Genomic DNA, 15,563 nt, shown 5'->3' with positions numbered 1-15,563 from the left:
TCCTGATTAAACTGCATGGAGAAGGGCTTGGTGTTTGCCTCCTTACTTCTAACTGGACAGGTAAGGTGTCAGGGACAGCTTTAGTTTGGAGAGGAAGTACTTCCTAAAAGTTGGTGTGTTGAAGGTCTCCAAGCAGTGCTCAGAAATGGGGATTGGAGGAAGTAGCCGAATCATGAGGGTCTCTGACTTCATCAATGTTAACCTAGCCATGGATTCCTAACAGGGAGGCATTATGGGGCATTGGTGGAACATTAGGAGGTGGGGCCTGGTCAGAGAAGGGAGGTCACTAGGTACATGCCTTTGAAAGGTGCTTTCTTGGGCTCAGCAGTTAAGAGCACCAATTGCTCTTCCAGAAGTCCTGAGTTCAATTCCCAGCAACCACATGGTGGCTCACAACAAAAGGTCTGATGCCCTTTGCTGGTGTGTCTGAAGACAGCAATGGTGTACTCATATACATTAAACAAATAAATAATCTATCTTAAAGGGGGAAAAAAAAAAAGAAAGGTGTTTTCTTGTCCCTGCTGCTGTCCTGCCCTACTGCCCAGGTGCCTCAGGGCACATCCACCTGACACAGGATGATCCTCTCCTTAGGCCCAGATCAATGGATCCAGTTGACCCAGGACCAACAAAAGGATCCAACAAGCTAACTAAATCCAGTCTCTTTTTTTTTTTTTTTTTTTTTTTTTACTATTTTGGTTTTGCTTTTTCAACACAGGGTTTCTCTGTATAGCCCTGGCTATCCTGCAACTAGCTCTGTAGACCAGGCTGGCCTCAATCCTCTTGGCTCTGCCTCCCAGAGTGCTGTACCACCACTGCCTGTTAAATCCAGCCTCTTTGAAGTATCTTCACCCCCACCCCCACCCCCCATATCTGTCATGAAAAGTCCAATATAAAAACAAACAATACATTCACATTCTGATCCTTGTATCCCTGTTTGTTTTTGAGTGGTGCTGGGATGGTACACAAGGCCTCTGTGGTTGGATCACATCAGCTCTTCGTTTTTAGTTTAGAATAATTTCACTTTCTTCCAAACCTTTTAGTAAAACTCTCCAACCGGGAGGACACCTTTAATTCCAGCACTTAGGAGGCAGAGGCAGGTGGATTTCTGAGTTCGAAGCCAGCCTGGACTACAGAGTGAGTTCCAGGACAGCCAGGGCTATACAGAGAAACCCTGTCTTGAAAAACAAAGAACAAACAAACAAACAAAAACAACAACAACAACAAAAACCTGTCCGTGTAAGAACAGGTTCCACTCTGGCTCCAGTTCTCTCCTATGCTATAGAGACCGTGTGGGGCAGCCTGACAAGACTCTGGCAAAATGTCTTTACTCTGCCAGTTTGTTCTGCCAGAACCATTCTCACAGTCCACTCTGCCAGGGATTCAAGCAGGGATAGGGGGCACTCTGTGCCCAGTACAGACCATCGATAAGGCATCAGATCTGTCCTCAATGTTCAAAGAAGGCAGATAGAGGACCAGCCATCAGTCTGAAGGCCAAAGGGCACTCAGGCATTCCAGCATGCTTGAGCTGCTTGGAACTGACCATGTGAGCAATCACTAACCTCATGACAGCCAAGGCCACCCAGCCTCAGTCATCACAAAGTGACTCGTTCACTTGGTTGTCAGTGTATGTATGGCTCTTTTACCCCTTAACTGGTTGCCAATATTTAAAAATTCGGTGATCCTAAGTTTTTTTGGTTTTTGGGTTTGTTTGTTTGTTTGTTTGTTTTCTGATGAGGATAGAGCAATTACAACACAGGCAAGAGGGCATTTGGGTAAACATCCCCAGGAATACAGGCTTGGAAATGAGGGTCCCCACCATTAACTGCACGGGCCACCATAACTGGGCAGAAGCAATGGGTGGGAAGCACAGGGTTTCTCTGTGTAGCCCTGGCTATCCTGGAACTCACTCTGTAGACCAGGCTGGCCTCGAACTCAGAAATCCACCTGCCTCTGCCTCCCAAGTGCTGATTAAAGGTGCGCGCCACCACTAATCCTAAGGATTCAGTGATCCTAAGATTTTTTTTAAAATCCCAGCATGATGGCACAGTCCTCAAATCTGGAATGTGGAGAGGCAGACGCAAGAGAAGCTTGAGTTCCAGGTCAGCCAGGGAGACAAAGTGAGACTCTTTTCTTAACAACACAAGACAAAACAAAAACAGAACACAGGGAATGTATCTCAGTTGGTAGAGTGCTTATTCATACAGGAAATCTGGGTGTGGCAGCAACATCTGCAATCCCAGCACTTGGGAGGCAGAGGCAGGAGGATCCTCACTACTTCAAGGCCCAGCTTGTGCTACAGAGTCATTTCTGTCTTGAAACAGAGAGAGAGAGAGAGAGAGAGAGAGAGAGAGAGAGAGAGAGAGAGAGAGAGAGAGAGAGAGAGAGAGAGAAGATGAGAAGAGGAAAGGAAAGGAAAGAAAAGAAAAGAAAAGAAAGGAAGGAAGAGGGAGGAAATATGGGGGGAGGAGAGGGAGCAGGGGAGGGGAGGGAAGGGGAAGGGGAAGGGAGGGAAAGAGAATGACTGTACATGTTGTAATGCATGTCTGTAAAAGCAGCACTAAGGAGGCTGAGACAGGAAGATCTCCCCAGTTCCAGGCCAGCCTGGGAAATATGCTGCACACTCCTCCACCCCCACCATTCCTCACAGATCCCTGCATGGAGCTGGCCCTGGCCCACTCACTCACCTGTCAGCAGGTTCACAGACACTCGCAAGCCTCAGAGTGAGGGTCTCCTGACTCAGTCTAAATAGCAGTGTAAGAAGGCCATCGGAAGCTTTAACCAGCATGGTTAAGCAGCCTGTTCTTTGACTAAAGAACTAGTTAGTTAAAACTGAACAACTTGCTTTAATCTCTCTGCCTCAGAAATACTATCTGGTTTCTACCTTGCCTTTCTCAAGGGAGGGAAAGGAACCCAGAGGGCAGACTGCCGCCAGGGCCCAGCCTGAAGCTCTTCAAAGTACCAGCCAGCTCCCAGCAAGTTCTAGGAAGCTCACTGGCTCTTGGCTGATGTGGATCAGGGAAGGGGAGGACCTGAAACCTTCCCACCCATTGCTTCTGCCCAGTTATGGTGGCCCGTGCAGTTAATGGTGGGAACCCTCATTTCCAAGCCTGTATTCCTGGGGATGTTTACCCAAATGCCCTCTTGCCTGTGTTGTAATTGCTCTATCCTCATCAGAGAATCTTAGTAGGACATCAGGCAATCTGAGGACAGGACGGCCATGCCCAATGTATGACAGTAATTGCCTGCTGCTAATAGCAGCAGCCAGGGACACTGTGGGGCCAGCGTGAGGCTTGGCCTGATGCCCTCCTTGATTTCAGGAAACTTTGGTGTCAGGTGAGTCAGATTAATAAATACCTCCGGGTTTCCTCTAACAACAGTCTCTAAAGGTAGGTGCGTTGAGTCAGATTAATAAATACCTCCAGGTTTCCTCTAACAGTCCTTACACAGGGACACTTTAAGCTTATCAGCCTCTAGGAGAATCATTTACAACCTTGTCCCACCCTATTTCAACCTATCAGCTAAACAACTGCTAACCTGACAGCAAGTGTGATTGAGTCTGGCCTGGGTAGAGAGGTTGTCTGCTGGTGCTGTTAACAGAGCAAGGCGAACAGAACAGCTCTAGTGTCTGCTACTAAAACAAAATAAAACAAACAAACAACAACAGCCAAACAAACAAATTAAAAAAAACTCTAAAACAGGCTGGCCAGGTGGCTCGGCAGATAAAGGTGCTTGCTGCCAACCCTGACAACTAGAGTTCGATCCCTAGGATTTTACATGGTAGGAGAGAACCGACTGCACAAAGTTATGCTCTGCATGGGGATGCACCCACGTGCACATGCATGCATGCGCACGTACACACACGAAGAGGCAAAAGCAGGAGAATCAGGAGTGTAAGGGCATCCTTAACTACAGAGAAAGTTTTAAGTTAGCCTGTGCTACATAGATCCTGTCTCATAAAACCAAAGAACTACCCAGTAGACCTCTGAAGGGGGCAGGGCAGGGGGAGGTGACAAGTAAAAGTACCCGCTACTCAATACTCATGATGCCGCATGCTCCAAAGGCCAGAAATAAGCCCAGCCTTACCAGGATGGAAGGCGAGAGAACCGAGAGCCAAAGGCTGTCCTCTGAGGGAAGAGTCTGCACTCTTAGCAAGCTGGCACACTGCACTTAAGGGTGTGGGGAGGATTTACAGCTGTCTAGACGTAGGTACAGCTTTCTTGAACTCTGCTTGATAGGTAACTATTTTATCTCCACCTTACAGCACTGAGTACCCGGCACAACCTGCTCCACCTCTCTCATTAACTCTCATGCTTTCCTAGAAGGGGGTTTTGCTACTTTGCCTAGGAGTCTCAAACCCTGGGGTTCAAACAATCCTCCTGCCCCAGCCCCTCAGTAGCTGAAACCACAGGTATGTGCCACCATGTCCTGTTTATGACTCCTCTCATCAGAAAGATGGACACTCCTAGTAACAGAAATGTCCCATTCTTTCTTTTCTGCTGTCCCCTCTCTTATCACCAAGCACTGACCCTACCAGGCGTAGCTCTGAGCAGTGGAGAAAGGAGTCATGCCCAGAAGCAAATGCTAAGACAGTAACTGGGCCTGTAAACAACATGGCTACAACTGAGAGCTGGAGAGACAGAGGCTCAGCAGTTAAGAGCACTGGCTGCTCTTGCAGAGGACTTAAGTTCTGTTCCCAGCACTGGGCATGGTGGCTCATAACCATCTGCAATTCCAGTTCCAGGGGGTCTGCAATGCCCTCTTCTGGCCTCCATGGGCCCCAGGTTCCACATGGTGCACACACATACATGCAGGCAAACACTCATACACATGAAATTAAAATAAACACACATACACACATAACTGTGATTCCACTGTCTGTCACAATTCTCTACAAACACAGGGTGGACAAAACATGTCTTTAACATGACCAAGCTCTGAGCAAGAAAAGGACCTGTCCAGACAGCCCAGTCTTCTGGGAAGGAAATCTCAAAGCTGAAAAAGCAAGGCCCCAGCTGAGGCTCTGGGCTCTGTCTGTCCATCAGACAGTCTCTCAGGAGAGCCAGAGCTCCTGGCAGAGGCAGCAGAAACAGAGGTACCCACTTCAGAAGGTTCTCGGCTCCTGTCCGCATCCGCACAGCCTTCAGGATCTGCTGGTTCAAGGCAGCCCTTTGATTCTGCAGCTTGCTCCGGCCGGTTTGTGCAAGGGGATTACAACCCTGAGCAGAAAAGAAGAGACACCTGTTCAGAGATCAGTTATACCCAAAATGATGACATTCTGTGAGGGAAAAAAAGTGCTTAACTAACCCATAAAGTCTCACCGTCAAAACTGCCCAAACAGGAGCTGATCAAAGAAGACCCTAATGGACACACCGAAGTAGACACAGAAGAGCTCACGAAGCCTCAACCCCACACAAAGAACTACAGGCAACTGAGAAGAGCCCCAGCCCCAGTGGGAGGGGGGCTTCTCCCCAGGAGAGTGCATCAATTGGTGTTTCAAGGCTCAGCCCTGAAAACATACATACCAGCAACATTATATGAACTGAATGGGTTATATTTTGGAATATATATGTGTGTATACATATATGCATGCAATAGCTATTAGTGGAAAAGCAGCCATGAATTTGAAGGAGACTGGAAAGGGGCCTGTAGGAGAGTTTGGAGGAAAGGAAGGGAAGGGAGAAATGTGGCAATTGTATTCTCGAAAAAAAAAATTTATGACAATGTAGAAAATAAAGTAAGAAAACTCATTTAAAAAAAAAAAACATAAAAATCATAATAGCCGGGTGGTGGTGGCATATGTCTTTAATCCCAGCCCTTGGGAGGCAGAGGCAGGCAGATTTCTGGGTTTGAGGCCAGCCTGGTCTACAGAGTGAGTTCTAGGACAGCCAGGGCTATGCAGAGAAACCCTGTCTCGAAACAAACCAAGAAATCATAATAACACAGCCCAGAAACAGACACTGTGAGCTGGTTGTCTTGTGGCCCAGTCTGTTTTCTCTCACCACAATAGCGGCACAATCCTCTTCCCCAATATTAAAATACACCACCGTGTATGTAGCATCTCTGCTCAAACCAGCTCTCTAAGTGTTGGTTACAAAGGTACCCAAGCCCAGTACAGGCCAGATCTCCAGAATCCAGGAGAGGAGAAGCACTGTCCACACTCTCTGTCTGGGCACAGTGCACCAACCTTATCAGTCAGGAGCCGGCGATAACACTCTAAGAGCTGGACACCCATACACTAGCCAGGGCCAGCCCTGACCACAGCCACCCTAAAAGCAGCCTGTGGCCCACCACATAACCCTCTCCAGCACTGTGGGACTCATGGCTTGCTATACATGCTATACACTCTCATTGTACTCTCAAGAATTTCCCAAAGGGGCTGAGAAATGGTGGTTAAGAGCATGTACTGCTGTTATATGAGACCTGAGTTCAATTCCCAGCTCCCATATCACCACTACCTCTTAACTCCTGCTCCACGGAGATTCAATGCCCCCTACTGGCCTCCTTAGACACCTGCACTAATGTGCACATACCTCCATACCATACAGAAACTTAAAGATAATAAAAACAAATAAATAAAATTTCCCCTTAGAAAACAGTACTCCTTAAAGACAGAAGCAAGGTGCAGTGACTCATTTCTAAAATCTCCAGAAACTCAGGCAGAAGGATTGCTGCAAGTTCCAGGCTAGCCTGGGCTACAAAGCAAGACTCTGTCTCAAAAATAAAAATAGTAAACAAGCAAAAGAGGCTGGTGTGCAAAGCCACCTCCTGCCAAGCCTGAGGGCCTGAGTTCAAATCCTGGGACCCACGTGGTAGAAGGCAAGAACAAGCCTCTGCAGCTTGAACTCTGACCTCCACAGGCACACCATAGCACACATAACACCAGAATAATGGCCACAACACCTCTGATTTCCACAGGCATGCCATAGTACACACAGACACCAAAATAACAATAATTGTATCCAAACAAACAAGATTGCTCAACAGTGCTGGGGATTCGAGCAAGCAGGGGCTGTGCATGACCAGGGCAGGTGCCCTAGTACACGCCCAAGTTGGTATTTTCATTTGGTACACATATATGAACACACATTTTTCCTAAGTCTGGAGTGTTTTCTCCGAGATATATTTCTAGGGAAGTCAATCTAGAGCCCCTTTAAAGCTAGCCCAGAGCCAGCCAGTAGGCCTCCAGGGAAGAAAAGCATACAAATTGACCCTGTAGACATCCCTTCTGCTCGCTGTCATTGGACTAAAGCTCCATTTTCTTTTCACTAACAGCTTTATGCTGTCACTGAAATTTATACACCATAATATTCACCATTTAGGATAAAGAGATAGATGGGATGCTGGAATGGACTATCAAAGAAGAACTGCCACTTGCGACTACTTTAGGTAACGTGGAGGTCACACTACTGAGATAAGTCGAACACTAGAAGAAAAGCATTGTAAGATCTCATGGGTTTGAAAAAAGTATTGAAAAAAGTATCTCGCACACCCACACACACACACATAGAAGCACACACATGCATGCGAATACCCACAAAGCCACACATGCAGAGATTAAAGAATTAAACATTAAACAGTGGTAGAGGTGGAAAATCTTGGACGAGGTAATATGTGAGATGGTCATGTCTTAAGAGTCTAAGAATGTGCTGAACACAGTGGTGCACACCTTTAATCCCAGCACTCAGGAGGCAGAGGCTAGTGGATCTTGGAGTCTGAGGCCAGCCTGGTCTATATAGTGAGTTCCATGACAGCCACAGCTACATAGTGAGGCCCTGTCTTGAAAGGCAAAAAAAAAAAAAATTAGTCTAGGGGCTGGCTGGCGAGATGGCTCAGCAGGTAAGAGCACTGACTGTTCTTCCGAAGGTCCTGAGTTCACATCCCAGCAACCACATGGTGGCTCACAACTATCCATAATGAAATCTGACGCCCTCTTCTGGTGTGTCTGAAGACAGCTACAGTATACTTACATATAATAAATAAATAAATCTTTAAAAAAAATTAGTCTAAGGATGCTAAGGTATAGCAAAGATAGAAAAGATTACACTGTATCCAAGACGCCTGAGAAATGAGATTTTAGTTGCTCTTACAACAACAACAAAAAAGTCACTGTACATAGTTACATTTGTGTAAATATTTCCTTAACTGATAGCATCGAGTTACAGAAAGGAATGGCTCACAATGTAATTGTTTCAGAAGTCTGCCCTTAAACATCTGACCAGTTCTGGCTGGACATACCTGTAACTTCGGCAGAGCTGAGGCAGTAAGGTCATGAGTTCCAGAACCGGGTGTCATAGCAAAAACCTGTCTGGAAAACAAAACAAAAATGCTACCCACCCAACCATTTAAAGCATCCAGGACCTGAAGATAGCCCTCAGACATGGAGCTCTGGCTTACTTTGCTCAAGGCCCTGGTTCAATCCCCAACTGAATGAATAAAAAAGTACCCAAACCAGTGTTCTTTAACATCTTCACCACAATACATGGCCATCTCCAAGTTCAGATTTTGGAGCATTTTAGCATCTCAAAAAGAAACTGAGCATCCATTCCTTATCCCTGAGTTCTGCTAGGTGTTTTTAGGGCCTTTTTGTTTTGTTTTTGTTTTTCTGTTCAATGAACCTGAACAGATTTTGCTAATTGTGGATACTTCACATAAATGAAACATTCAATATGTGTCCTTCTGTCTGTCTTCTCTCACACAGTGCATTGTTGTCTTCTCTCTGTGTGTGCACATACGAGCATGCATGTGTACATGCATACATGGGGGGGGGGTGCGCGACTGAGCGCAACCCCAGGTGTCATTCCTCAGGTACCATCCATCTTTGTGTTGATACAATCTCTCACTTGCTGGAGCTCGCCAAGTAGGCTAGAGCAGCTGCTCAGAGAGACCCGGGCTCCACCATCTCTACCTCGTCAGTGTTCACAAGCATGCAGCTAGGGATTGAACTCCAGTCCCCTAAGTACTTTAGCTTTCTCTTCTCCTCCCCTACCCCATTATTACCACGTTTCACTGTTTGAAAGGGTATGATTGCATAGCCCAGGCTGGCCTTAATCTGTGCTCCCCCTGCCATAGCTTCCTACATTCTGGGCTTATGGACCAGTGCCCCACACCTGGTTAGCACGTTGTTTTCAAAGTTCACTCAGATCACAGCCTGCCTGCACCCAACTCACTCTTTCATCGTTAGGTAAGCAGACAACATTTGTTCTGTTTAACCATTTACCAGTTGCTCGACATCTGAAGTGATCTCATTTTTTGCTGTCACAAATACGGCTAGAGGTGCAGTATGGTGGCCCATGCCTAAAATCCCAGTACGTGGAACTTGAGAACAGGAGGACCAGGAATTCAAGGGCAGTCTTAGCAACATAACAAGCTCAAGACCACCCTGAGCTACATAAGACCCTGCACCCCCCCCCAAAAAAAAGCTTTAAAAAAAGGAGGAGGAGAGGAAGAGTTTCAAGAAAACCTTGAGGAAAGAAAGTAACTTATTTCTAACCCTTTAGTCCAAAGGCCGCTGATTAGGGGGCCCCTGAGCAGGCTAGACTATAGATAATCTGTTTTTCTCTCCCTATGGTTCTCATAATAGGTATGGCTCAGGACAAGGGAAAGGAAGCATGTGTGTGTGTGTGTGTGTGTGTGTGTGTGTGTGTGTGTGTGTGTGTGTGTTTAAGAACAACTAAAATCTGCTGGGCAGTGATGTACACCTTTTATCCCAGTACTCAGGAGGCAGAAGCAAATGAACCTCTGAATTTGAGGCCAGCCTGGTCTACAGAGTGAGTTCCAGGACAGCTAGGCCTACACAGAGAAACCCTGTCTCAAAACAAAACAAAACAAAACCTAAAATCTCATTTTCTATGCAAGTTGTTTCTCTGAATAAACAAACATTGCTGACTTTTTTTCTATATACCTAGGGATTATGTGGTTGATTCTGTGTTTAACTATTTGTCAAAGTCATTATATTATTTTATATTCCCATTAGTAAGTATTCTCTAACTGAGCCACACACCCAACTCCTCACTGGTTGATCGAGGATCAAGTACTCCCCTCCATTACTAAACTGCAGCCCCAGACCTACTTTTTTTTTTTTAATGACAGCCACCTGACTTAAGTTTCTATTGCTGTGGTAAAATACCATGCCCAAAAGCAAGCTTGGGAAGAAAATGTTTTCTTTCATGTCACAACTGTCTGGTAACCATCCACTATCAGCCCTCAGTGATGGCGGGAACTGGACCAGAAGCTAGACTGCTCCCTCGTCAAGACAACAACCACACTGACTTGCCTACAAGTCCATCTTATTATGGTGGCATTTTTTCTTCCCAGATACGTCTAGGTTTGTGCCAACCTGACATCAAATAGCCAGCATACCATCCTGGTGTGTGTGACATGTCACCATGAGTCAACTCTTTCATTGGCTTGGGTTAGGGATATGACTCAACACACAGGGCTTGCCTGGCATGAGCAAGGCCTTGGGTTTCATCCCTAGTACTGCCCAGCTCTCCTACAAAACGTGAAATAAAACCACTCTGGTCACTGTGGAGAATATTGCTGGAGCCCTTAGGCCCTAAATCAGGAAGACTTCTTGCCCCATGGCATCTCCTTGGTTGTGGAAATCAAGCCCAGGAAATGCTGAGTGCTTTTCATGGGCTTATAGCCATTTGTACATCTTTTTTGGAAAATTACTAACTCAAAATCTTTGTCCACTTTCAAAATGGGTCATCTCATTTTTGTTGGGTTCAAAAGTTTGGTTTTGTTCTGTTTTATTATGTGTTTTCTATTTTAAGACAGCGTCTCTCTATGCAGCCCAAGTCAGCTTCCAATTTACATCAATCCTCCTGCCTCAGCCTCTGGAACATTGAGGTTATAAATGTTAGCACTTGGGAGGCAGAAGCAGGAGGAGAGGAAAGGAGATTATAGATGTACATCGTCCTACCAAGCTTCCAAAAACATTTTTTTATTATTATTAGTGTATGTGGGGTCACACTTGTCACGGCATGTGAGTAAAGGTCAGAGGACAACTTGTGGGAGTCGGTTCTCTTTTGCGTGGGTCCTGGGAATCGATCTCAGGTTGTCAACCTTGGTGACAATCACCTTTTTATTGCTGAACCTCTGACCTGCCCCCAAAGCACTAATTTTCATCTTTGAAAACTAGAAACTCGGTCTCCCAGGACCAAGAAAGCAGCTTTTTATATGACAGTCTCTTAGATGTCTTTATCGGTATCTGCTTGTGTTCTCTGCCTATGATTTCCTGAGGTATTTGTTCCCCTTTTCTTTTTGTAGTGCTGGCGACTGAACCCACTAGGCAAGTGTTCTAGCACTGGGGTACATCCCTAGCCCCTCCTTATCACCTACCAAGTTTCAGATCAGCAAACATTTCCTTTAAACACAATGGTGCTCTCCCTAGCTCAGATAGGTGGGGTCTGAATGAATTCCTTGGTGAGGCTTATCTCTAGGGCCAGTGGCTACTCCCTGGGAGTGTCCCAGTAGGCAGGGTGCTCAGATCTGACAAGTGGAACCTTACACTATCAACCCCAATCAACTCCTTCCCACCTGCTCCAGTCCCCACCCACAACCACACCCACACCACTCTGGCACCCTTGGCCTGGACCCCTGGGAAGAGAGACAGATCATCTATAGCCTAGCCTGCTCAGGGGCCCCAGAATGTGGCCTTTGGACTAGAGAGACACGAGTTACCATCCTTCCTCAGGATTTTCTCATTCCTTCTTCCCAGAAGGGAACTAGCATCCCTCCAGCAAGGATTCCACCCTCCCACCCCACCTAGTTCTCAGTCCCATGAAGATACTTTCCTCTATATTCAAATTTCTGAGGCCAGGGCAGGAAGAAATGGCTCAGAGGTAAAGAGCATTAACTGTTCTTCCAGAGGACTCCAGTTCACCTAACGGGGCAGTTCACAACTCCAACAGCCTCACACAGATGTATGTGCAGGCAAAACACCAATGCATATACATTAAAAATAAATTAAAAAATCAAATTGCTCTGATCACATTTGCATTGGTGGTAGCATTCGCTGCCTTCTAAATTGCACAGATATTCAGAATCTTGGGTTGGAACAGATCCTAAAGCAAGTATCTAATATAGACCATTAGTCCCTGACTTTTTAAACTTAGAATGAGGAAGCCTCTTCCAGCACTTAGAGTCTGAGACAAGAGGATTGTGTGTTCAAAGCCAGCTTGAACTACATAGTGAGTTTGAAGCCAGTCTATACTAGATAGAAACCATGCCAAAAAAGAGGGGGGGGCATGGGAGGCGCTAGACAGATGGCTCAACAATTAAAATCCTGTATTGCTCCTGAAGAGGATCAGGATCCGCATCAGACAGCTCACACCTGCTCCAGGAGATCCAGCACCTCTGGCCTCTGTGGGCACTGTGCTTACTTGTATACACACATTATTTTTAAATTTTAAAAAATGGGGGGGCCTGGGAAAGATCTTAATTGTGCTTTCCTAGCCTAGCATGCATGAAGTCATGCAGGCATGTGTGTGCATGCCTACAATCCCAACACTCAGAAGGAGAGGGTAGGATGATCAGAACTTCTGGGCCAGCCTAGGCTACAAGAGACCTTTTCAAGGAGCACAGGGTGTCTTTCTTTTCCCCCAGAAACTATTAAACTTCCTTCAGCTTTTACTTGTTTGTATTTCATGAGTGCAAGTGTTTGCCTGCATTCGAGTGCGCAATGCCTGTGAAGGACAGAAGAGGGTGTCAGCTCCCCTAGAACTGGAGTTACACGTAAATGTGAGCTGCCTTCTGAGTGCTGGGAACTGAACCCGAGTCCGCTGCAAGAGCAGCAGGTGCTCCTAACCGGCAAGCCATTTCTCCAGCCATGAAAAATGCTTTTACTGTTAAGGTGGTTTAATAGTAAAGGGATAAAAATCCCTAAGGAGGGCTGGTCCAACTGGACTCAAGAGTGCTACAGCCCACCAATGATACTTCACAGACACTTTAAGAATGGAGTCCTTCTTGAAGCTCAGATAAGCATCTATTCCAGCTTAAAAGAACTTTTTTTCCTGTTCCTATACCTTACCCAACTTCTAGAAATCTCTGCTCTAAGCAGCCAACAAGCATAGGCTCCAGTTTCTAGATAAGGCATAGGAATGCAGGGAATTATACTGGACTAAGTTACTGGACTCAAAACTACATTACTTCTTACTGACAGGTAGGAATGCTGGGCACCGCTGGAACTCACAAAAAGCCCACGCAGCTGCTTGCAAAGTTCCCAGAGAGGTAAACGTAGGCAAGAAGACCCCCTGAAAGAGGCAATGGGACCACAAGGGGCTAAGCTACCCAGGAACCCCTACTGAGTGTTGGTGAGTTCCACCACATATGTCTCATTTCTGGTCTTACTTTGTGTGTGTATATGTGCATGTGTGTGCATGCATACATGTGTGCATGCCTGTGTCTCTGTGTGCATATGTACACGTGTGCAGGCATGCATGTGTTGGTGGCCATGATAGGATTTGAGCTTAGGACCCTGCACATACTAGACAGACCAGCTATCATACCAGCTTGGCCTAGAACTCAGACACAAATGAATTACCTATTTGTTACACTTTAAGAGTCACCATTGGGGCTGGAAGAGCACCGACTGCTCTTCCAAAGGTTCTGAGTTCAAATCCCAGCAACCACATGGTGGCTCACAACAATCCATAATAAGATCTGATGCCCTCTTCTGATGTGTCTGAGTGCAGGTAGCAGGTACAAGCTTGTAATCCCATCACTTGAAAGGCTGAGGAAAGAGGATGTGTTCAAGGCCAGCTTGAGCTACATAATAGAGCTCTCCTTAAAAATAAAAAATAAAATAAAATAAAATAAATGTGAGCATCCTACACAGGTCCATTTGGTTCCCTCAGAAGATTAGATCTGAACATTTCAGTTACTCTTTTAAAAAAAAAAAGATTTGTTTATCTTATATATGTGAGTACACTGTCCCTGTCTTCAGACACAGCAGAAGAGGGTATCAGATCCCATTACAAACGGTAGTGAGCTACCATGTGGTTGCTGGGGACTGAACTCAGAGCCAGTACTCTTAACCACTGAGCCATCTCTCCAGCCCTCAGTTACTCTTAAAACCTGAAGTGGGCAGGGTGGGCCTGGGAGGGGGCAGCTAGAGAAATGGCTCAGTGGTTAAGAGTGCTTGCTGCTCACTTGGTAACTCAGGCTCCAGAGCATCCAAGGATCCAACATCTTCTTCTGGCCTCCACAGGCAGCTGCATTCACAGGCACAAACCCACACTCAAGTGCACATACATGGTTTGAAAGTAAAGATAAGCCTTAAAAAAACCAAACAAACTGAAAGAGTCAGATAACTAGCACCCAAGAAAAGCAAGTTCTGAGAGAACGAACAAACGCACGCTCACTCTCCTTGCTAGCAGCTTCAAGGCCATTCCCCAGGTACAGCATCTAGGTACAGCATCCTGGACCGTGCAGCTGGAAGGCAAAGAGGACAGTGAGCAGCTGGAGCCCCCAGCAGCAGCACAGGCTGGAAGGGAACTTCAGCTCTGTCCCTCCTGCCCCTTTAAGGTGAGCTGGGTGGTGGTCGCTGCAGCACAGCAGTGTAGGTAGCCATGCGATTCTTGGCTGAGAGGGCCATGTGCTTCACCTCACAGTGTTTGGGTGAACACTTCCCATCTCAAAGCCTGGGATGGTCATAGAGATACATCCCTGTTCTCTCACCCCCTTCCCAGGAGGAAGAACGTGTGACTCATGCCTGGAGAATTGGAAAACCAAGTCCCTGGAACTAAGACTGGATCAAGGAAAAGTACAGGGGTGGGGAATGACCATTGTGCTCAATCAGAGCTTATCACCAAGAGGCCCCTGCTGGGTGTGGCATTGCACACCTCTAATCCCAGCACTGCAGATAGGAGTATCTCTATGCGTTACATACTGAGCCCACAAAAGGGGTTGTGGTTTCTTAGATGTATTAGGAGAGTGTCTCCCTAGAAACTGAATCTACCTAGAAAGAACAGACCAGAAGAGTCTGGGCTGTCCTGAAACTCACTCTGTAGACCAGGCTGGCCTTGAATTCAGAGCTCTGCCTACCTCCCAGATGCAAGGATTAAAGGCATGTGCCACCACAGCACCACAACCAGAAGGAAACTTTAGTGAGAGCATTTGGAACCTTGATCAAGCCAGACCTGAAGCCATTGCTCCAGACTTCTCAGTTACAGGGACCAGTTTATTATTTCCTTTGCTATGCTATTTTTTTTAACTGAAGGTTAATTTTCACATTATAAAACACAAATTTTAAATGCAGAGCTCAATGCATCTGGACAACATATATGCCTATATATATATATATATATATATTCACCGCTCCACCCAAAAATCCAAAAAATTTCCATCATCCCAGGCAATCAACACTTGGTTTTTTTGTTTGTTCATTTGTTTTGTTTTGTTTTAAATTTCATTTCTTTTTCTTTCTTTCTTTCTTTCTTTCTTTTTTTTTTAAGATTCCTTTATTGTATTTATCTGAGTACACTGTCATGGTCTTCAGACACACCAGAAGAGGACACCAGATCCCATTACAGATGGTTGTGAGCCATCATGTGGTTGCT

The 15,563-nt window shown here is 46.0% G+C and overlaps 1 protein-coding gene across 1 annotated transcript in view; it reads right to left on the bottom strand.

Moving 5' to 3' along the window:
• The window catches only part of Rhpn2 (rhophilin Rho GTPase binding protein 2), a 62,117-nt gene that overhangs the window by 35,980 nt on the left and 10,574 nt on the right, over nucleotides 1-15,563 (bottom strand). Inside the window, exon 3 of the mRNA XM_031386197.1 lies at nucleotides 5,101-5,216. Coding sequence (XP_031242057.1) covers nucleotides 5,101-5,216 — 116 coding nt within the window. The remainder of the gene's footprint in view (nucleotides 1-5,100; nucleotides 5,217-15,563) is intronic.

Source organism: Mastomys coucha, unplaced genomic scaffold (assembly GCF_008632895.1).
Source record: "Mastomys coucha isolate ucsf_1 unplaced genomic scaffold, UCSF_Mcou_1 pScaffold21, whole genome shotgun sequence".
In the NCBI taxonomy this organism is placed as follows: Eukaryota; Metazoa; Chordata; class Mammalia; order Rodentia; family Muridae; genus Mastomys; species Mastomys coucha.
Note: the sequence above shows the minus strand (reverse complement) of the source record. Positions and strands in the feature narration are given on the sequence as shown.